The 21,329-nt window shown below is 52.3% G+C and overlaps 11 protein-coding genes across 11 annotated transcripts; 6 read left to right on the top strand and 5 right to left on the bottom strand.

The window, feature by feature from the left end:
- Positions 1-236: 236 nt before the first annotated feature.
- N7498_010994 (rRNA (cytosine-C5-)-methyltransferase NOP2) lies at positions 237-2,384 on the bottom strand (the record flags this gene model as incomplete). The annotated part of the gene is made up of 1 exon (XM_058458050.1): positions 237-2,384. One exon carries the CDS (start codon positions 2,382-2,384, stop codon positions 237-239), a length of 2,148 nt encoding a protein of 715 aa, XP_058304949.1.
- A 227-nt stretch (positions 2,385-2,611) lies between these two features.
- Positions 2,612-3,388, top strand: N7498_010993 (uncharacterized protein; the record flags this gene model as incomplete). The annotated part of the gene is made up of 2 exons (XM_058458049.1): positions 2,612-2,722; positions 2,810-3,388. The coding sequence occupies 2 exons, from the start codon at positions 2,612-2,614 to the stop codon at positions 3,386-3,388; spliced, it is 690 nt and encodes a 229-aa protein (XP_058304948.1).
- A 248-nt stretch (positions 3,389-3,636) lies between these two features.
- N7498_010992 (cell differentiation and development protein Fsr1) lies at positions 3,637-6,710 on the bottom strand. Its single transcript, XM_058458048.1, has 4 exons — positions 6,544-6,710; positions 6,208-6,486; positions 4,313-6,148; positions 3,637-4,252 (listed from the first exon to the last, which is right to left on the bottom strand). The coding sequence occupies exons 1-4, from the start codon at positions 6,650-6,652 to the stop codon at positions 3,993-3,995; spliced, it is 2,484 nt and encodes an 827-aa protein (XP_058304947.1). The 5' UTR covers positions 6,653-6,710; the 3' UTR covers positions 3,637-3,992.
- Positions 6,711-7,609: 899 nt separating this feature from the next.
- rad14 (DNA repair protein RAD14) lies at positions 7,610-8,852 on the bottom strand (the record flags this gene model as incomplete). The annotated part of the gene is made up of 3 exons (XM_058458047.1): positions 7,610-8,025; positions 8,088-8,694; positions 8,754-8,852. 3 exons carry the CDS (start codon positions 8,850-8,852, stop codon positions 7,610-7,612), a joined length of 1,122 nt encoding a protein of 373 aa, XP_058304946.1.
- Positions 8,853-9,065: 213 nt separating this feature from the next.
- On the bottom strand, positions 9,066-10,109 carry N7498_010990 (uncharacterized protein; the record flags this gene model as incomplete). The annotated part of the gene is made up of 2 exons (XM_058458046.1): positions 9,066-9,466; positions 9,548-10,109. 2 exons carry the CDS (start codon positions 10,107-10,109, stop codon positions 9,066-9,068), a joined length of 963 nt encoding a protein of 320 aa, XP_058304945.1.
- A 530-nt stretch (positions 10,110-10,639) lies between these two features.
- On the bottom strand, positions 10,640-12,884 carry N7498_010989 (Zn(II)2Cys6 transcription factor; the record flags this gene model as incomplete). The annotated part of the gene is made up of 5 exons (XM_058458045.1): positions 10,640-11,341; positions 11,398-11,458; positions 11,518-11,768; positions 11,818-12,682; positions 12,733-12,884. Coding segments are annotated over 5 exons (2,031 nt in total), but the record flags the coding sequence as incomplete, so codon positions are not given.
- Positions 12,885-13,597: 713 nt separating this feature from the next.
- Positions 13,598-14,053, top strand: N7498_010988 (RidA family protein; the record flags this gene model as incomplete). Its single annotated transcript, XM_058458044.1, has 1 exon — positions 13,598-14,053. The coding sequence occupies one exon, from the start codon at positions 13,598-13,600 to the stop codon at positions 14,051-14,053; it is 456 nt and encodes a 151-aa protein (XP_058304943.1).
- A 206-nt stretch (positions 14,054-14,259) lies between these two features.
- On the top strand, positions 14,260-15,273 carry N7498_010987 (uncharacterized protein; the record flags this gene model as incomplete). The annotated part of the gene is made up of 1 exon (XM_058458043.1): positions 14,260-15,273. The coding sequence occupies one exon, from the start codon at positions 14,260-14,262 to the stop codon at positions 15,271-15,273; it is 1,014 nt and encodes a 337-aa protein (XP_058304942.1).
- Positions 15,274-15,767: 494 nt separating this feature from the next.
- Positions 15,768-17,485, top strand: N7498_010986 (cytochrome P450; the record flags this gene model as incomplete). Its single annotated transcript, XM_058458042.1, has 3 exons — positions 15,768-15,854; positions 15,906-17,058; positions 17,109-17,485. 3 exons carry the CDS (start codon positions 15,768-15,770, stop codon positions 17,483-17,485), a joined length of 1,617 nt encoding a protein of 538 aa, XP_058304941.1.
- Positions 17,486-17,935: 450 nt separating this feature from the next.
- Positions 17,936-19,032, top strand: N7498_010985 (SDR family NAD(P)-dependent oxidoreductase; the record flags this gene model as incomplete). The annotated part of the gene is made up of 5 exons (XM_058458041.1): positions 17,936-18,031; positions 18,081-18,213; positions 18,273-18,725; positions 18,775-18,911; positions 18,964-19,032. 5 exons carry the CDS (start codon positions 17,936-17,938, stop codon positions 19,030-19,032), a joined length of 888 nt encoding a protein of 295 aa, XP_058304940.1.
- Positions 19,033-19,342: 310 nt separating this feature from the next.
- Positions 19,343-21,104, top strand: N7498_010984 (uncharacterized protein; the record flags this gene model as incomplete). Its single annotated transcript, XM_058458040.1, has 2 exons — positions 19,343-19,374; positions 19,421-21,104. 2 exons carry the CDS (start codon positions 19,343-19,345, stop codon positions 21,102-21,104), a joined length of 1,716 nt encoding a protein of 571 aa, XP_058304939.1.
- Between the last annotated feature and the right edge of the window lie 225 nt (positions 21,105-21,329).

The raw sequence follows: 21,329 nt of genomic DNA, 5'->3' as shown, positions 1-21,329 counted from the left end.
TTGACTCTTTTCTACTTTCATTTTTGGATATAGCTGCATGCCACCCTGGGTGGACATAGACATCGTTCATAGACATACACGCGTAACATCGCAATTGACGCTGAATGAAACGTTTTTTTGACATTGAAAGAATCTAACAAGGTATATGTCCATATGCGCCATCCAACCAACTAAAAGAAGATGCTTTTCGACTTGCAGAGCTATACATACACATGAGACGCTCGAATGCCAGGAGATCATTTGGCCGCCTTCTTAACTTTCTTTTCCTTCCGGTCGCTCTTGGTCACCGTCTTCTTCTCCCCCTTGCCCTGGTTGGAGGACTTCTTTGTGGCATTTGCCTTGATCTCCTGGTCCTGGATGGGCTCGACGGGCTTTGATGATGCCTCGCCCTTGGTCTTTTTGGGCTTGTTCAAGACACCCTTCGGATTGAGACCCTTGCGACGCAGACGGTTGCGCTCAGCCCGAGCGATTCTGTCCGCATCCTCGGTTTCCTCGAAAGGACCGAAAGCACCACCCTCGAAATCCACCGTGACTCCGTCTTCATCGACGATAGGGGTCTTATCGATCTCATCGTCGGTAGAAGCAGCCTGAGAGCTAGCACGAGCGGGACGACGGTCTCGGGCAGAGGTGGCGTCATCGGCTGGCTTGGCCGCAGGGCTAGGACCGGTCTTCTTCAGTTTGCAAACGTAGAAGCCGTCGACGTTCTCGCGGTGTGGGAAATAGCGACGGGTAAGAGCCATCTTGGCGTCGAACTTCTTGCCCATGTAGCTGATGAATCCGGGGCTGCCAAAGTCGCCCAGGCCCGTGTCAACGATCTTGACGTTGGGCCGCTTCCGCAGGACGTACTGCACGACTGACTCGTTCTCTTCCACGGTAACACTGCATGTGGAGTAGACCACATAGCCACCCGTCTTAGAAGAATGGTCAACTGAGTCGATGGCAGCCAGGAGCAGCTGTCGTTGCATGTGGGGGATGGCCAAGAAGTCACGCTCATCCTTCGACGTCTTCACGCCGGGATCCTTGGAAATAACGCCGGTACCGGTGCAAGGAGCGTCCAACAACACACGGTCAAAGCCGCCCATGGCCTTGGGGAAGGCCGTACGGGCATCCAGGTTTGTGACGATGGTGTTCTTGCAGCCCAGACGGTGGATGTTACCAATCAGACCCTTAGCACGGGGCTTGCTGGCATCGTTGGCGATCACAGTGCCGGTGTTACGCATCAAGGCAGACATGTAGGTAGTCTTACCGCCGGGAGCGGCGGCCATATCGAGACAGCGCTCATTTGGCTGAGGGGCCAGCGCCATGACAGGAAGGAACGAAGACGCAGCTTGGAGAATGTATTGACCCGCGAGGTATTCGGGAGTGGCACCCAGAGGGACCGGAGACTCGAAAACTTGCAGACCAACCTTAGACCACTTGCCGACAGGCTCGAGCACGACGCCACGGTTGATCAGAGCTTGAGCGAGGGAGCGGCGGTTCGTTCGCAGGGTGTTGGTACGGATGACAACGGGACGGGGTGTCTCGTTGGCTTCGAAAAACGCAAACGCCTCCATCGGGGTAAACAGGTTGAACAGCTTCTCGGCCAGGAATCGGGTGTAGCCGTAGTAGGTGCAGATGTCGCTGAGCAGGAGATCGACGTATTCAGCGCGCGACTTGCCGGCCTGTCCCAGGGTCTTCAGGTCTCCGAGGATGCGAATAGTATCCGTGATGCGCTGACGCAGGAGCTGCAGATCCGGCGCCAGTCCCTGCTGGGCCTGGTCGGCAAAGACGTCGGGACCGTCGCCGGCAATGTTGGTCTGCAAAGCCGCCTCCTGCAATTCCTGCTCTGCCTCCTCCTCTTCGGCCTGCTTCGCTGCATCGAGCTTCCTCGAGAGTCCCTCGATGTTGGCAGCGGTCAATTTCTCCTCGGCATCAGAAAGATCCTCGTCGTCCGAAAACATGGTTCCGCGGGGGTGGTCATCCTCATCAGAGTCGACGACCGAATCATTCTCGGGTTCATCGTCGTCATACCCCCAGTCTGATAGTCTCTCGACCTGATCATCACTGTCCATGGAACCTTCGCTGACACCGTCCAGATCATCAAACTCGTCGTCTTCCATGTCTAAATCCTCTTCGTCCGAGCCCATTGGCACAGGCTTCTTCTTTCCAGTGACTTCCTTCTTGTCGACTTTGCTCGCAGCCACGCCATTGACCTTGTTCTTCTTGGGGGTGATCTTCTTGGCAACGACTTCTTCCTCGACATCGGCTCTGCGGCGCTTCTTCGCTGCGGCAACCTTGGGGGCTGAATCTGCCTCAGCAGCCTTGCGCTTCTTCAGTATGGAAATCTTCGACTCATCCAGCGGGCCCGGTGGGCCCTGTTTCTTCATGCGACGTCCTTTACCCATGGTGAATGTTGTGTCTGGGTGTACGGTTTGCAGGTTTCCGACTTTTTTGGGGCTTTTTTTTTTCTCGGCAGCGGTGACTTGCGGCAGTAATCAGAAGGCGGTGAGTTCTACTTGCTGCCTCAATTATGGGGCCACCATTGGCCGCGCGGGGGAAAGCAAGTCAAACATCCACGGCTACAACGCGAGATTCATTTTCCTCATAGTTTCTCACAAAACCTGCGTCCACAATGTCCGAGCTTTCCTTTACCAAGACCTTTCTCTCTACGCTGGACTCTCGTCCTATTAAGCTGCGGGCTGACCATGTCTTCGACCCGGAGCGGATTGGTTTGCGTGTCCCGGTGAGTCTTTTCCCTTAACGCCGCGCTCTAATTCAGGATTGAAATCGTTTGCAGCTTATGACTGACTTCCATGGCCCTAATCAACAGTACACTCTCCCCCGCCTTCAAGCCCCGCACCCCGAGATGCCGAAGAAGGTGAAGCATACACAGGCCCCGGGCTCTTCGAAGTCGATCAACATCAATGTCAAGTCCGCGCGGAATCCGGCCCTTGAATTCTCCATTTCCAGCGCTCCTATTTCTACGACGACCGTGCAGGATTTGCGAGATGCTGTGCGTGCCCGTGTCAGCGACACGCAAGGCAACCAAGTGCCACTGGACAAGATCAAGATTCTGTACCACCGGAAGCCTGTCATGGGAACAGGAAAGACCGTGGCGGAGATCCTGGCCGACGAACCCGAGATGTTGGCAGGAGGGAAAGCCGTTGAGTTTGGCGTGATGATTATCGGAGGCGCTCAGGCAATGGAGGCACCATCTCGACCAGAAGTCACAGACCATCATGTGTCTCCGCCCAAGGCTGCGGTTGGGCCAAGTGGCGAGGAGGTGTTGCAGACCGACGCTTTCTGGAATGATCTCCAGGGCTATCTGGAGCAGCGGTTGAAGGACGAGGACGAGGCGAAACGGTTACAGGCGCTGTTCAAGGATGCTTGGAGCTCGAGTCGGTCATAGCGTAGTTTGTTTTCAAGTTCATACAAAATAATACCCAGGATCAATCGAATCGACATCTACGCCCCAGAAAGTTTAGAGAGCACCAAGGGTATGGATTCAAATATTATACACACCCAACAGGGTCCGCATGAGGATGGCCAAGACAGACCCTGTGGATCCAGAAATGAATGCCAGATAAAGCCTTGTTCACCGGACTTCCGACACATCAGAAGATACGAAACGCCAGAGGGGTCTGGAATAAACCCAGCCGAACAGAGATCAAAGGGTAAGCGAGGGAATCGGTAATGGGATGAGGGCACTGTCGTGTATACATCGAAGCAAAGACAAGAAACAAATCAGAAATGTACGCCGGGCAATCATCGCGAAGACGGCATATTATCAGCGTTGGGGTCAAAAGTACACATGTAGAAGAAGAAAAAAACCACATAGAAGAGTACCATATGCCAGGCAGCTGGATGGGACACCGTTGCAAATGCTCGAGAAGAACTGGTCCGGCCAATCGCTCATCCGGTTTCATGGGATCATATCACGGTGAGAAGACTGAAGAAATACACACGACAGTAGAAGGAGAAAATCATACAAGAGCTGTCATCTCATCGTCCGGTCATCTCGAGAAGACCTTGACCACGCCGTCTCCGCCACCGCTGACGACCCAGCGTCCGTCACGGCTCCAGACAACGGCGCAGACCCCCTCGCCGCGCATTAACCGATGGCTGGTCAGTTCCTGAGTGCAGCTGCGCTTCTCAAGATTCCAGAAGCGTAGGCTCGCGTCATGGCCCGCCGAGACAAGTTCACGTCCATCCGGAGACAGTGACAGGGAGGCAATCGCAGCCGGGTGGGCGAGCATGGTATATGTGCATTGACCTGGAGAAATGTGTCAGATGGACGAATAACTTAAGAAGGGAACTGGGAAATTTGACATACCACTGTTGGCATCGAAGAAGCGAATGTATCGATCCTCATAGCCGCTAATTATGACACCCTCCACGCTACTTGATCCGGTGGCCCCATGGACGACCTCTTCCTCGGCCATGGTGCGATTGGGATCCAAGTGGGCAGAACCATCAAAGCCCACGGTGGTAGCAACCACAGAATTCACGCCGGTTGACGGCGTGCCATCGTAAGTTTCGAGACTGGCCATGCCAACGATTTCCTCGCCAGTTCGTGTATCATAGACGAGAATGGAAGCATCCGTGTAGGAAACCACGAAGTTGACCCCGGCCAGGGACAATGGACTAATACAAGTGGGAGATGGAGAATCGCTGCGCTGGATATGGTGGACGAGAGTGTAATGGAAGGGTGTGGTCGTAGCCACGCTGGGCTGCGGAGAGGATGGGAAGTTGGACCCAGACGATATTGAGTTCGCACGACGGCTGCCGCCCTGGCGACGCGACCCAGCCTGGGGTGAGGAGACGAGAGGAGGTGCACTAACGGCCCAGATCAAAATGCGCCCGTCTGCTGCACCAGAGGCCAACAAGATGCGGTCTGCGCCGCCGTAGTGACTGCACGAGTCACCAAAGACAGAGCCAGCAGTCCCGGGAAGCACGCAGAGCCCCCACACAGCGTCAGTGTGTCCATCCAGAGTGGCTTTGGGGTCAATCCGACCACGTTCCCATACCCTCACACTAGCATCTTGTCCCCCGGAGAAGATCCATCCATCACCCAGGACTCGGCCACCGTTCGAGATGTTCTGCGACGGCGAACAAGCCGCCAATGAAGTCACGGCACCTTCATGGCCGCGATGGGTGAAGTAGCTGGTAATGTCCAAATCATTGCTCGAGCTTGGGCCCTGAGCTCCAAACGTACCGTACGTGGCAGGGATGATCCACCGCTTGATGGTACCATCGTCACTGCACGTACAAATCTCCGGTTCAGATGGGCTACCGCCACCCGTGAAGATCACGGAGCGGATAACATCGAGATGTCCACGGAGGGCAAATCGAACCTTGAAATTGGAGTCCTGTTGGCCAAATCCAGCGCCGAAGTCCCGCGAGTCCACCGCACCGTCACTTTTCCGCCGAGAGCCTGAGCTCTTCCGTCGGTGGGAGAGGGACCCGCTCCTGGAAGGCGACTTGGAACGCACAAAGTTGGCATTTGGGAATGCATCGGTGTCAGGACGGTGCGGCGGCATGGGCTCGGCCACAGTTTCTTGCACCACGGGTTCATCAAAATTCCAGCCATCCATATCCTCCGCGCTTTCCTCCTTTTCCGGCTGCACATCCTCTTTGACAGCAACCCGAGGTCCCGGGCCGTCGTATGACGACTGCGCACCCACTGCCCTCTCGTCACCTAGCCCCTGTTCATAGATCTGCTTTTGGTTTTCAGTAACATTGGCTGAGGCCTGTTGCTGTTCGAGCTGGCGTCGGTCAACCGCATCGCGAGGAGCAGAAGCATGGTTATATTGGTTCTGGGCACGAGCCATGCCGGCGTTCTCCGCATATTGGCCGCCCATGGACTGGTGATTCGGAAGGACCACTTCGCGCGAGATCATATGGTTTGCCTTCTGCTGCTGTTGAAGATATGCCTCCTCCAAATTCTGCTGCGATAGTTGTTGGTTGGCATAGAAATGGCTAGATAGATCGGGATCACTGAGGTCCGGGGCAGGGTGGGAGGTAGGAATAACATGGTAGGCGATTTCCTGGGCGCACTTGGAAAGGTACACGCGTGATTTATCCCGCTCGTCTTCCTGGCGGAAGTCGTTGGAGTTCATGGAGTCATCTTGGCCAGCATCCGGATCTCGGTTGGACGGGGAGCGTTGGGCTGCGAGGGCAAATCAATGAATGCGCACAGGGATTTGACATAGAGAATGGTATACACACCTTTCAGAAAGTTCACGCTGTCCCGCGCGATATCCTTCGGATCCGCAGGGTCCTCCACTGTCTCGTTATTGGTGAGTTTCTTCACCTTGTCCCGTTCTTTCTTCAGCGCTGACTCCATCAATCGAACGTGTTTGCCTAGAGACTCGTGAAGACGCTTGCTCGTCCGCAGCTCACCCTCCAGCCGGCCGATGCGAGATTTCATCTCGGCGCGTTCGATCTCCCATGCATTACGGTCGCGTTCGTGTCGGTGCCATTCGGTCTGGAGAAACCGCATCACGCCTATTCGCCGACCGTCAGTCCACCTGTGGCGAGGACAAAAATTGGGAGCAAACTCACCCTGTAGCGTGTATTCTGTGCCCTGTGGATGTCCGCCATTGGAGCCATCGCCCATAGCCCCGTGCATTCCTCCAACCCCAGACATGGCAGATGGAGATTGCCAGGCCATGTACACGTCGTTTTATGAGCACTCAGCGCAGTCAGCCTGTGCAGCACGAGCGTTCGGAAGCTAACCAGCTCCCGGTTGGAAAGCAACGAGCTCGAGCTGGTCTCCTGACCCCCGTTCGAATCCGCACCGCAGTAAGCGAGTTTCAGTCGCCCAGGGGGGCGACAACGGCAAGGGAACCGCGTTCCACGCCGTATCCGGTAAATGTACGGAGAAACCCGATCGAGCTGAGAGGAAAGGAGGCCAATTCTCGACTGCGGGAGGTTCGAGGGCGTGCGATTTTGTTTGTTGTCAAGAGTGGTCGGGGTTGGCCTCACGGCTGGTGAAGGGCAGAATGTTCACCGCTTTTGTTTAAGCATCACGGATGCGAGGAAAACGTAGAAACAAAATATCGTGGAAGGTATGAGAGGGGGAGGAATACGCATATGAAATGTAGGTTTGTTCGGGTCCGAGAGATCTAAAGGGTTCTGAACGAGTTGCTTCCGTGTGCTGGGAAAGTGAGGGTTAACCTGCATGCCCGGGTGGTGGTCCTGGCTCTTACACCGCTAGTCAGATATCGATTATTGACATTCGAAGAGTTTTTAGGATGCAGAGGATGGGAAACGTATTGTTGCGGGAGGTAGCTATGTGCGTCCTACAGCTATCGAAGCGCTCGGGTGGTGTTTTGTGCTGACCGAGTCTCCCGATGTATATCTTGCATCTCTCTGCTGGAGGCATACCATCTGTATACTTGCAACGTTCAAAACCCTATGCAGGGAAGACAGGGATCTGATTTGAGCCGCGCACCACCACGATAACCTTGAAATCTGTGCCGAATTTCTCCATCTACAACCGATCGACATTCAAGGTTATCAAGCTGCTATTTAAAATTCAGTCAAAATCACAACTTTGGAGTTTTGTGATATTCGTGGTCTCGTCAGATACTCATGGTGTCGTGTCGTATACTATGGTACATTGGAATTAGAATTCCAGCTCCTCCACCTCCATGCCGCAGTCCACGCAGGTCTTGACGCCGATGCCCGTCTCCGGATTCTCCACGGATCGACCCCATTGGTGTACATGCTTCCGATTATTGCCCAGGTCGTCCCCGAACTCTCCACCCGACGCTCCTTTCCGATTTCGTCGGTACGCCTCAACGCGCGTGCGCTTCTTCAGGTCCTGCAGCTTCGTCTTGAACTTGGCTTCTCGTCGCTTCTTCTTGTCGTTCTCGCGTCGCTCAAACTCGGCATCCAGAGCCTCGGCAGAGCCCCATTTCTTCGGCGAAAAGGCATATTCTTCGACCTGAAAGCGGAGGTACAGCATCATGTTATTCCACGTCGATTTATGTGGATTTGGCCGTTCCAGATGGGGGAGAAGCTCCTCATCCCGTAATTCAGCTATCGAGCAAGATCAGCAATGAGACTCTCACGTGTCAAATGTCAATCATGAACGGACTCACGATCTGTCAAAAGATAATCCTCCTTGGCTTCTGTTTTAGTGAGAAGGCTGTACCGTTCCGGATATTTCTCCTTGCATGAATGGCAGATGCAACATCGGAGCATCTCCTCCCACTTCCAATCAATCTCTAGACTTCCGCACTCGCGACACGTCTTTTGCTTGCTTTTATCATCTAAGACACTCAACCCCGGCTCGAAGGGGCCCTCGCGATTCCGCCGGAGAGACTGGAGTAGTTGGTGGCGCTCCCATTCCTTCTGTGTCATATTTGCCGGCTTCTGTTCCTCCTTACCATCTGAAACATGCAGTGCCTTGTTGAACGGATCGTCCTCTTGCGTCAGGAAGCCACCCTTGGTGTCGGTCATCTTGCTGAAATCATAGTCAACGTATCGGGTGAAGTTGCGCGCCGGTTTGATCGTATCAAGCGGCCGATCGGAGGCCGTATTCGTACGGGCATCTCTCACAGAAGCCGGATGCTCGGCACCCGTCATCGAGTTGAAAGAACGCTTAACTCCTGGAGTGGCGCGAGGCGTCGCAATAGAGCTTGGGCTTTTGGACAGTTCGGCTTCGCGTTGTTCTCGAAGAGCTTTCGCCTTCATTCGATTCATTTCCTGGAGGTAGCAACGTGAGCAAGCGATAAGCTCAAGGGTAGCTCAGCAAGGTGACCTACAATCTTCCGCTGCTGTTCGGGGGTTAGCGGCCCGCGGGGGAGCTGACCCGACTCAGCAAGATTCTGCCGAGGAGGCGTTGAAGGTCGCTCTGCTGACATTTTGCCGGATCGCTCAGTGTGACTCGTTCGTATGGGAGGCAAAAGAGCAAAGGGCAAAGAGCAAAGAGAGTGAAGAAGGGAAAGCTTATCGCCACGTGACCGGCACTTGTGATTCGCGTCATGAACACGAGCCCGATGTTTCTGATTGTCTCCAAAAAAAAGCTACGACTCAGCAGCTAAGGAGTTTGCGTGTAAACACTCATCCTCATCACGTTATTGACCGTACAGGACCTCGCACACACCGCCGACCGGGATATCCATAACGGCATCGGTTCCCTCGCTCCAAATTTCCCACCAGTTAACTTTGCGGTTCTGCGGGCCCATGATTTGGTATGAGGTCGCGCCGGGCTTCATCTTGGTGGCTCCGCCTGGTCGTCTCCGAGCCTTCCCATCGATGACTGCTACATTCGCAACTTCATCCACAACATTCTCTATGCTGTTCATAGGCAGAGTCATGTAGCCAGTGTTGTAGGAAGCGAGTGCGACGTAGATGTAGACGATGCACATGACGAGCCATGCTGGGATAGCCAGGGACCACCAGCGGTTAGGGTAGTAGTAGATTCCGAGCTGATGTAGGAATGGGGATGGGAGGTATGACCAGAGGAGGTAAATCACTAGGTTGTCTCACGGTCAGCACGCAGCGACTAAAGCAAGACCAAGGGCTCGAGGGGGGGCGATTCCGATCAAGCACCTACAAAATGCAAGCGACGACGCTAGGTAGAGCACAAAGCCGTAATACTCGTAGGTCGGGACCTTGGGGCTGGCGCGCGGGACGGTTGTTGCGCGACGGGCTGACTTGGCCACGGCGGCCTCGGTGTCATTGGGGGTTTCCACATCAGAGCTATCTGGAGTGGTCGGACGGGAGGTAGTTGTCGAAAACGGGGGTCGGAGTAGTGATGTCAATGAGGGGGACGGCGGCAACGGTGTTGGCGGGCGATTGTAAAAGGGAGGCGCAAATGCATTTGGGCCGTGAAGAGAGCTGGATGACTGCCGAAAGGGATGATGCCTCTCGATATCGTCGGCCGAGTCGTCGGACTCGGAAGCGGAGAGCGATTGGGGGTCTAGCGAGTAGTGTGACTGGAAGTCCGCGTCATCCTCGACCTCGATCTCATCGTAGCCGGGGGAGGTAACCTCGTCCTCCGCAAAGCTCTCCTGTGCCTCCTCGGGCGAGTTGAGGTCATCAAGCAGAGGGGGAAACGGCTGCTTGGACTCGAAGGACGCCTCAAAACCCGGCTGCTTCGAAACTGAGTCCCCCATCAGGTCGATAGTCGTTTTGTGCAGGAAGGTGCTTGTCGAGATGTTCAAGATGTTTACTCCACGACGCTTTTCTGCCACTCGCATCCACCGCTCGCTGGTACTCGGCAACTAGGGGGAACGACGTAGGTTACTCTCTGAACGTTTTTACGTGTTATTTTTGGCACCCGGGCTCATTTAAGGAGCCATTTTAAAAAGCTATCTGGAAATAACTTAGTAGCTGTCTAGAAATAAGTGGTTGGAATAGACATAAGTATGTCCGGCGATTGATTTTCCGATTGGGTCACTTTTCACCAATCCAGAAAGATGTTTGAAGTTATTTGGCTGCTGGTAGTTAATCGCATTCTCTTGGTCGCAAATACGGATAACCATCAAGAATAATTGGCCAAGACCACTGATTGAGAAACCTGTCGGACCGGCCGCCTCTGCGGTCCGACGTCCGGCATGATACAATATTGCTGGACCCAGCCAGTTTAATCACCAAGTTAAATCGAAGGAAGGACAAACGATAGATACAGCTGGTTCCTCCTTGTTCAAACAGGCGCTGAGAAGTCGACAGAAGAGATATTGTACACTTTCAACTTGGCTGATACCACCTGGATCATACCTTGGATTTTCTTAGCGGAGGGAAACTTCTTGCCGAAAGCCTCCAACAGCTCGACCACCAAACCCAGATCATCAATGGCCCTGGTACTATCTAGTATCGGAGAAAGATTGTCCCCGTGGGCGGTAGAGGTGTACATAAGAGACAATGCGGAGTTGAAAACAGCCACGAGATTAAGCCAGTTGTAAGCGAATCGACTTTGTCGGTGCAGGTTTATTGCTTGTCGAATTGCCATTCCTGATGCTTCGCCGAGAATCTTCAATTTAGGAAGATCCAAGTTGGGGCTCAGCGGGGAGGGGCGATACAACATAATTACATGGGTGTAATAATTGAAGTCAAACCAGCTGGTACACAGATGTGGTACCTTGGATTGTAGATCTGGCAGGGGAAATGGCATACTTCGGCGCCATTCAACGAGTCGTTTGTGGAGGTCCTGAATAATTTCATCGCACGCTTCTGGAGTTTGTCTCTTGGCGTATTTCATCGCATGCACCCTACTGCCGATATCGCTTGCAATTCTTCGAAGCGCAAGAATGTGAAGTGGTATTGCCGTTGTAGACGGCTCCAAGGTGCTGGATGATCTGATGATTCCTTCTGGTTTGATGTTTTCATCATCGGCGTCGACAAAGGGCTGGAAGGCGGTTGTGAGCATACAAGAGAGACGGCGTGTTTGAATAGAGAACAAACCTCGACAGTAACATCATCATCTTGAATAGCAAATGGTCTACCTAATGCCAACGACACCACACTTCAAAAGATCAGCCGCGAGACACTCGCAAGAAGTGTTGCCAGAAAAAAGTAACATACCGGTCCATCATATAAAGAGAAAAGAAAAGGCGTTTTTGTTGTTCAGCCGTGTCCACTGTGAGAGCCTGATAAGTCTCCGATGCGTGAAGACCCATGCCCGTTGCCATACGAGCTGCTACTCCCACCAGGAACCAGGTATCTTCAAGAGTCAATGATAAAGTGATAAGAGTGTGGGGAGAGTGGCACATACTGGGACCAATCTTATTAAAGAACGAGTAGGAAACCTGCAACATCAGTACCTCTAAGCCGGCCTAAATTCCGCGTTAGCCGTAAACTGCTTTGACTTTTTGTAGGACCTACCAAGTCGCCACATCCCATTGCGGGCTCAAAATAAGTCATGGCTTTATTGAAAAACTGCACAGGCTCCGTCTCATCCATCAATGAAACGGAGCAATACGTGGTTGATCCGATCGCAAGAACCATCCAGATTCGAAATTGCCATAGCGGCGCTTGGGCTAGTGGATCCAACGGGTCGGCGTATACTCTCCACAGCACTGTTTCAAACTCGTGTTTTCGAATGAACGGGTAGAGAGTATGCGAATGTGCAAAATAGAATTCCAGGACGTAGTTGATGTGGGCGGGTTCCAGCAGCGCAAGGCCCGTTGGATCTTCATAATCCTCCACCGCGGGGTTTCCAAACAACGAGTTCAAGGGCAGTGGGCTTGTCAAAGAAGGATTTGCTTCGAAGAAAATGGGATTGAAGCTCGACGAGGGATCGGTGTCGGAGCTGGAACTCTGTTGTTCATTCCTACCGAAGTCATCGTCAAATACGAATCCATCCTGGTCTGGCGACAGCCGTTCGAGGACGGTCTGAATGAGCTTGGCAAATGAGAGCCCTGATGAGGAGCCCAAGTATCGCTCTGCCGCTGCTTCTAATGATAGCAGCCTGAGCTCCTCGGCCAAGTTATCTGTCCTCTGTCCAGTTCCAGTTGGATTACTGGGCGAAATCGGCGCAGTGTCGAAATCCGGCATGTAAGTCTCCGCACATCGCAGAGGTGAGTGGTTCATGACATTATCGGCATTCAGCAGATCGTCACTCAGACGAATCTCAGCATCCCGGTCCCAAGGATACGATGAAGGGTCATTTTGGGAATTCTGAGGCGTAAGTGACGCAGCTAGTTGTTCTTCAAGCTCCTTGACTCGTCGCTCCAGACCACGCACGTAACTGTCAATTGTCAGCTATCGTTTCATGTCGAAATCCCTTCCAAAACATACGCGATCGGATATGATGCCACTTGAGACTCATCGTCAAGAAAGCTACATGCGACTTTGGCATGCTGACACGCATGGCACTGAGGTAAAGTCTTGTCGCAACGCTTCTTCCTCCGATGGCATCGTTTGCAAGAGCTTTCTGCCCGTGCAGCCGGTTCTGGCATCATCAGTATGAGGCAGTTCGGAGAGCAGCGGGGAAGATAAGGCTCATCGGGCGCGCTCCGCTCTCACTTTATCTAGCCGTCTCTGGTCGCGATGTGGCCAATTTCGCTTCTCCTTTCTACGTTCCACTCGCTAATACGTCTCTCTGGGATCTTGGATCTCACGCACGAAGATCACTACCCTTACTAAAATACGAGTCGAGCCCGCGGGGACGACGGTCGACGCCAATGGGAAGCCGGGGATTGATTACAGCGGGGATGGTATCGAGTGAGGGGAAGCAGTGAACCTACTGATTTACGAGAATGAGCTTCGTGAATCACACTGATTGATCACCGATTCCGAACTGGCAACAAGTAGAGCCAAAGGCACCTTAGTTTGACCGTACCCCGGGGTATATTCTTATCTGCTACATGGGCAGCCTCATGTACATGCTACGGGGCATAGGTCCAGTTCAAAACACGTACGAAAGGTGTTTTACATAGTCCCCAGAAGATCTAATCCGTTGCAACGGCAATCTGTGACCTATAAACGTCATCATCAAAGGTCAGCCGAAACTGTTACTTCGGGTCCTCCGCCTGTGTTTACCGTCGGGTAACCCGCCTTCCCCGCGTGGAGATGTTAGCAATTCGAGAATATAAGAGTAGAAGGGGAAAAAAGTAAACAACCGTATCGTTTCACCAAACTTTTATCTATCCTCGATCCGATCATGTCCCTCAACGGCCAGTCTTTCCTTCTCGATCCCGAGAAGCGAGCCGGTCCAACCAGATATTCGCACGCGCGCGTCGTTCAACCCTCAACCCACCACACCGTCTACGTCTCGGGGATTGCCGCGGTTAGTCCAGATGGAACCTATGAGGGTGTCATAGAAAACGCGGATGGGTCATTCACAGCCGATGTGAAGCAGCAGACGGCTGCCGTCCTACGCAGGATCGACAGCATTATCCGAGGCGCTTCGAACGGAAAAGCGAATCTATACAACGTCGTGGACTCGACAGTCTATATCTTGGACATGAAGACCCAATATGCGGATATGAATGATGAATGGAACAAGATCTGGACCGACCGTGCGAGCGCACCGAGCCGAGCAACGATCGGAGTCAGGGAGCTTCCTGATCCGCACTTTGCTGTTGAAATTAAAGTGACAGCCATCTTCGAGGCATGAAAGCAAAGGGGCTGGGAGGGATTCTGTGAATAATTCAAGCTGACGGAACTATCGGTTTGGTTGTCCCGATGACTCACGAGGTTGTAGTTCGGGGTAACTCGCGCTCTGATCTTCATCGTTCTTAATATTTTATGTCATATAAACCGCTCTCCACATTCTCCTCTCTTTACCCCTCCCCCTCAATTCCGACTTCTTCATCTCTCGCAATGGCATCCACGTACGATGGAACCGGTATTCAGTACTTTGAATTGAAAGATTTCGTCTTTCACAATGGTACCTCCCTCCCATCAGTACGCCTGGCATATCGAGAGTTCAATCCCACGGGCCAGAAAACAGCTCTGATCCCAACGTGCTTCCACGGCAGAATAAACAGTACGTTGAACTTTACCAACGGAACACTTCGCGATTACCGAGTGATCGTAGTCGCACTGTTTGGCAACGGCGAATCTGCCAGCCCGTCCAACACGCCCAATTTTCCATCTCGCCTCGACTATCGGGACTGCGTCAAGGCCCAGTATCAGTTGACTACGGAGCATCTGCAGATTACTTCGCTGGATGCTGTGATTGGCTTTTCAATGGGAGGGCAAACTACTTACCATTGGCTTGCCTTGTACCCTCAAATGGTCCACAACGCAGTGATTATCTGCTCGGCAGCCAAAACCAGCCTGCACAACTACCAGTTCCTGGAAGGTCCCAAAAATGCTCTTCTGCACTCCGTTGATTACAACGACAGCTCTTTTCAGTCTCAGGGCAAACTACCAATTCGAGGATTGCGCGCATTTGGACAGGCATACTCTGCCTGGCTGACCAGTGCTGAATGGTTTGAGGAACGCCTGTTTGAAAAGCAGGGCTATAAGACGCTAGGCGAATGGGCTGCTGTGGTTGGCGGGAAAAGCTATGAAGATTGGCACCCGGATGACCTGCTCGTTATGCTTGGAATGTGGCAGCGGTCGGATCTTGGTGCCGTGGTGGGATCGGATCAGCCTCTACCCCTCGAAGATGCCCTCCGCACTTTTACAGGCAGGGTCCTCCTGATGCCTTGCCAAACGGATCAATACTTCAGATGGGAGGCAAATTCAAAGGAAGTTACGCACCTTCAGAAAGGGGAACTAGCGGTGATACCCTCAATCTGGGGTCATCTGGCGGGTGGCGGTGCCAGCCAGACCGACGTCGAGTGGATGGATGGCAGAATTGCCAAATTTCTCAATCAAAGCACCTGAGACTCAGATGCACGATACGAATAGAGTTGATGACAAAAATGAGTCATCATTTACCGAAATTTCAATACCTACATACTCTGGCGACTTGCCCGACGTGACCTTTAAAGAATATTGTAAGGGTGCAGAACGCCAAGAACAACACGGCCAGCTAGGAATTTAGTGGCGTAGGGGAATCGCTCTCATTGCATTGGCCGGATATCCCGATAGAGCACTGGTAGAGGTCTTATCGAGTGTGACACTCAGGTGGTCGGACCGTCCGACGGTGCTGCCAATGGCGCAACGAGACCGATGAGGGGTCACTCGCTGTCCGAAAATAGCTTGACTGTCGGGAGCACGAACGATTCTTTACTCATTCTCCGACAATTCTCACAAGATGTCTTTCTGCTTGCTATTTAATCCCAGCATCTGCATGCAAAAGCGAACGTGAGTCGCCGTGGAATTCTCACAGTTTCGGATTTAACTCTTGTGCAAAGACAAACCTGATAGATATCAAAATGGAAGAGCATCTGGTTCCTTTGAGTATAATTCCCAGAAGCTATGTCCTTGCTTTGATACCCTTAGTTATCTACCTGCTCTACAAAGTAAGCCGGCAGTCGAAGGGTCAAGCCTCTCCTATTCTAATATCCTGACAGTGGACACTGGTGACCGACATCCCTCACATCAAAGGTCTCCCGGAGATTCCCGGTGCAGTCCCAATCTTCGGCCATCTCCTCAAGCTTGGTGACGATCACGCCACCGTTTGTGAACGGTGGTGGAGGGAGTATGGCCACTCTGTCTTCCAGATCAAGCTCGGCAACACACGGGCTGTCGTCGTTAACTCCTTTGATGACTGTCGAAAGATGCTTCTTGGGCATCAGAGTGCGGTGATTGACCGACCAAAGCTCTATACCTTTCACGGAGTGGTAAGCAGCACGCAGGGATTCACCATCGGCTCCTCGCCTTGGGATGATTCGTGCAAAAAGAAGCGTAAAGCGGCGGGAACAGCCTTGGGACGACCGGCTTTGCGTAACTACCATCCCATGTTCGATTTGGAAAGTTACTGCATTGTACGCGACGTTTATCGCGACAGTTCAAATGGTGCCATCGAGCTGAATATCAGACCGTACATTCAACGATTCGCTTTGAACACGACCCTGACCCTCTGCTATGGTATTCGTATGGATGCCGTCTACGACGATCTTTTGCGTGAAATTCTCCACGTCGGATCCGCAATCTCCCTTCTCCGAAGTGCATCGGAAAACCTGCAGGATTACATCCCGGCCCTACGCTACGTCCCAAATAATGAGAAGACAGCACGCTCAAAAGAGCTGCGAGATCGTCGAGATGCTTATTTGAATCTTTTGCTGGACAAAGTACGCGCAATGATCAAGAAAGGCACCGACAAGCCTTGCATCTCTGCGGCAATCCTCAAAGACGAAGAGACAAAGCTCACCGGAGTCGAAGTCTCTTCGATTTGCCTGTCGCTAGTTTCTGGAGGTTTCGAGACCATCCCGGGCACCTTGACTTCCACCATCGGCTCGCTATCTACCCCCGAAGGACAGATCTGGCAAGACCGCGCTTATGAAGACATCAAGCGATATTACCCTGATACCCGAGACGCATGGACTAGCTCTATCTACGAGGAGAAAATTCCATATGTGAACGCAATTATCAAGGAAGCCGGACGTTACTATACAGTTAGCGCCATGAGCTTACCCCGAAAAACGGTCACAGAGGTCAACTGGAATGGTGCAATCATCCCACCGGAAACGATGATGTTGATCAATGCGCAGGCGGGTAACCATGGTGAGTGCTCCTTTGTTTTACTTCGGTCCTTGTACTAAGTCGAGGACTAGATGTGGACCATTTTGGACCCGACGCAGGGAAATTCGACCCCGAAAGGTGGCTGAAGTCGCTCGATCCCCCTGTAGAAAGAGAAGGAAACGGACTCCTCCATTTGAGCTTCGGTGCCGGATCGCGCGCCTGCTCCGGCCAATACATCGCCGCCAGACTGTTATACTCCGCCCTCATTCGTCTGCTCACTTCCTATAAGATTGTGGCAAGCGAGGAAGATCCCCCTAATACTGACTATGTCGACTACAACCAATTCAAGACGGCGCTAGTTGCTATTCCAAGAGACTTCAAGGTCAGATTAATTCCAAGGGACGATGCAGTTACCAGCGACTGCTTGAATGCGGCGGAACTTCGTACCAAGGAGCACTACAAGGAATGAAAGTTGGATATTATCTGGTATTTACAAGTTTTCTGTTTTGTTTTCCTTTTCTCTCATGATTTGTTGCAATTTGCAATACCCAGAAAGTGGCTAGACCTTTTAGTCTGAATGTATTCACTGCCTGGGATTTGATAATAGTAGTGACCTTGACATTCTATCTTATTCAAATGTTCCTTCATGTCTACTGATTTCTCTATGGAACGAAATCCGATTCAATATAAGCATAATTTGTTTCGCAAGATTGGAGTGATTAATGAATATTTTGCGACTTTACATTGGTCTTAAAGACGGACCTAAGACGCAGATTTGCCGTTTCGGCCGGTCCGACACCTAGGCAATGGGAATTAGCTAGGTAGACTTCCCCACCTTGATAGCTATGTAGTGATAAATTCCATGTTCCAAAATTCAAGAATCACTCAATATCAATTTTTGACTTTCATCAAACGCAAAATGGGTTCCCTAAGTACATCGGATCTATTCAGTGTCAAGGGCCGCGTGGCGCTGGTCACCGGGGGAAGCAGCGGCATTGGCCTCATGATATCCAGAGTGAGCGGCAGATCCAGAGCCTCAGGAGGGAGAGCTAACGCCGGGCCAGGGACTAGTAGCCAATGGAGCCAAGGTTTACCTGGTGGCCCTGCCGAGCGATCCAATTGCTGAAACTATTCAAGACCTGAATCACCTGGGGCGTGATACTGGCGGAAGCGCAGAAGGGTATCTACTCTTGCCAAGTACGCAAATCTCGGCTAACGAGTGACTTGAAGATTTCCTTGTGACCTTTCATCCAAAGTGTCAATACAGGAGCTTGCTGAAAAGATCTCCAAGATGGAAACAACTCTAGACATGCTCATCTCGAATGCGGGCATCCGTCGCGATCCACCGAAAGCATGCAATGTCCTCACAGCGCCGCTACGTGAGCTTCAAGCTTCGATGTGGTCAATTGATCAGAAGGACTGGGAAGATACGTTTCGGGTAAATACCACAGCACATTACTTCCTCAGTGTGGCATTGCTTCCATTACTTGCTGCAGCCGCCGATCAGCCAACGAGCGATGGCGGCAAGGGCCGAGATGAGGGAAGAGGTGTTATTGTCGTCACCAGCTCCTGCGCGAGTATGCACAATGCTACTAATGTGGATCTAACGAGCTATGCGACAAGCAAGGCCGCAACCGATCACCTTGTAAAACTGTTGGCGGCCAAATACAATCGGTTCTACGTCCGAGTTGTGGGCATCAACCCCGGATGTACGGGAACATTCAATCCCGCATAAGTGATCATTGCTAATGTACTCAGTTGTACCAAGCAATATGAATCCTGTCGGTGCTGCAGGAAATATCTTCAGTTCGCTTTTCGACAAAGTGCCGGCGAAAAGAGCAGGAACGTCACAGGATATTGCAGGGGCAGTGATTTACCTCGTGAGCAAAGCAGGGGTAAGTTGGACTCTTCGATGTTCAAAATATGTCTTTAATTTACTGGAAATAGTCATATGTCGATGGCATTTCGCTTTGCGTAGATGGGGGTCGTATTCTGTTGGCGAACGGACAGGAGTGATAACATACAATGCCGCGAATAATTCCAGCAGGTACAGAATGTCAATATTAACCTACCGCTAGTCCATATACTGCATTTAGAGTGGCCCTCCTAAGCGAGAGATCAGAGTTGCCGATAATGGGAATACATCGGGTTTCCCGCTCGGTCGTCGTAGTGAATCGGAACCTCCGCTTCTTACGCAGGTACATTTGCTGGCTTTGCACCGTCAGTACTTTGCAACTCGGGTAGAAGGGGGATTATATAAGTAATACTTAGTAGTTACTACCCTATCATTTCCGAGTCCCATACAATACCCTGTCCGAGCTTCGTCATGTCGGTGGCTTTCTTGGCCGACAAGACTCAGTACGTGCATCTGGGGCAAAGAGGATCATTTGCTAATAAGAGGTAGATCCGATATCTCGATCAAGGACTTGCACAACGCTGCTGCAAAACTCGGCTTAGAGATTCCAGATGGCCCAGATGCCGAAGACTATTTGCATCTGCTTCAATCGGTAGAGGCCGTCATGAAACAAATCCGATGCAGCGAAGATTACATTCATCCATCCCTATCACCTGTAGAAACTGTCGCTTTACGCACCTATTGGGAGCCCCGGGCCGAAGATAATTCGTTGAATGCCTGGAGACATCGATGTGAGCTGGTGGCGGCAAGTCCGACAAGCACCGCACTGCGCGGCAAGTCCATCGCGATCAAGGACAACATCTGCATCGGCGGATTGCCAACGACTGTTGGAACCTTTACCGAGTTGCTATGTCCGGACGGTCATCTTCGGGTTTCCCCCATTGATGCGACCGTAGTCTCGAGAGTCCTTGCAGCGGGTGCAACGCTCAAAGGATCCGCCAATTGTGAGAATTATTGCGCATCTCCTCTGTCATATAGCGCTGCCACAGGCCCCGTCCATAATGCCTGGAAGAAAGGATATACTTCGGGTGGAAGTAGTAGTGGCAGTGCGACGCTTGTTGCCACCTCGATGATACAGCTTAGGGATGGCACATCCTCCGAAGAAGCAGTGGATATCGCAATAGGCGGCGATCAAGCTGGGTCAGTGAGGATACCGGCATCGTATAGCGGGATTTACGGATTGAAGCCCACCTACGGACTGGTTCCTTATACTGGAGCGGTGCCCCTGGCTCCAATGCTCGATCATTTGGGTCCCCTCGCTGGCAACCTGGAGGACGTGGCACTTCTGCTCCAAGTGATGGCGGGCTATGATGGGATTGATCCACGAATGACTCCAGAGTCTCCACTTCGATACCAAGTGCCGGAATACGCGCAGATTTTATCGGATTTTAGAACCTGCCAACGAGATGGGAGGGAAAATCTGGGCTCTGGGTTGACGATTGGCTTGCTCACCGAGTCTTTCGATGTTCCAGGGGTCTCAGATGAAGTCCGTGATACCGTCCTGCGATCGGCCAACGACTTTTTTGCGGCTGCTGGAGCTAAGGTAGTGGACATATCGATTCCGATGCACCGCGACGGAAGTCTCATTTGGACTGCTGCCACCAGACTGTCAATGTCCGAATGGGTATGCCAAGGCAAGACGTCGGGCTTCCTGTCCTTTTTGCCGCCTCACCTCGACGCACGATGGCCCCCGGATCAGAGGATGTACGAGCTGCTGACCGCAACCAACCCGGCAATCGTGAATGTGATGCTTAGTGGGCCATTTCTTCAAGAACATTTCGGTCCCGGCATCGAGGCCAAGGCACATCGCAAGGCATTTGAACTCAGGGCGGCTTATGATAAGGCTTTTGCGAAAGTCGACATCCTCGTCACGCCGTGTGCGCCGACAGTGGCCATGCCACACCCCAAAATGCAAGCCGATACCGAGGAGCCATCGAGTGTCATGGAGAAGCTATCTGTGGCCGTCGGGGTCACCACCAACACGGCGCCATTCAACGTCACGGGCCATCCAGCCCTAAATGTTCCTTGCGGATTCGGTCGAGCACTAAATCAGCCAGAGGTAAAATTACCGATTGGTATGCAGCTCATCGGCAGGCGGTGGGAAGATGCAACCCTGCTCAAAGCAGCAGCCGTTTTTGAAGAAGGACGGACACTGGCATCGTGTGGATGGTAGATAATAATAAAAATACTTGCTTGTTCTGCTTGTCCTCTTCTCTGCCATCGGTATATCGCGAGGACGTTACTCCGTAGCGCACGGAGGGCATGAGTTGATCGCTAGTCAAGAGGCTGGGGAATGGAACGAGGCTGCAGGTGTATGTAGAGTATTCAGAATATGCAGAGTCAAATATGCAGACGCGAATTGCAATCCGTGGCAAATCGGTAGACGCTTCCCATTCAG

The sequence above is a fragment of the Penicillium cinerascens genome, assembly GCF_028974065.1.
Source record: "Penicillium cinerascens strain IBT 15544 chromosome Unknown scaffold_4_segment0_segment1, whole genome shotgun sequence".
Taxonomy (NCBI): domain Eukaryota; kingdom Fungi; phylum Ascomycota; class Eurotiomycetes; order Eurotiales; family Aspergillaceae; genus Penicillium; species Penicillium cinerascens.
Note: the sequence above shows the minus strand (reverse complement) of the source record. Positions and strands in the feature narration are given on the sequence as shown.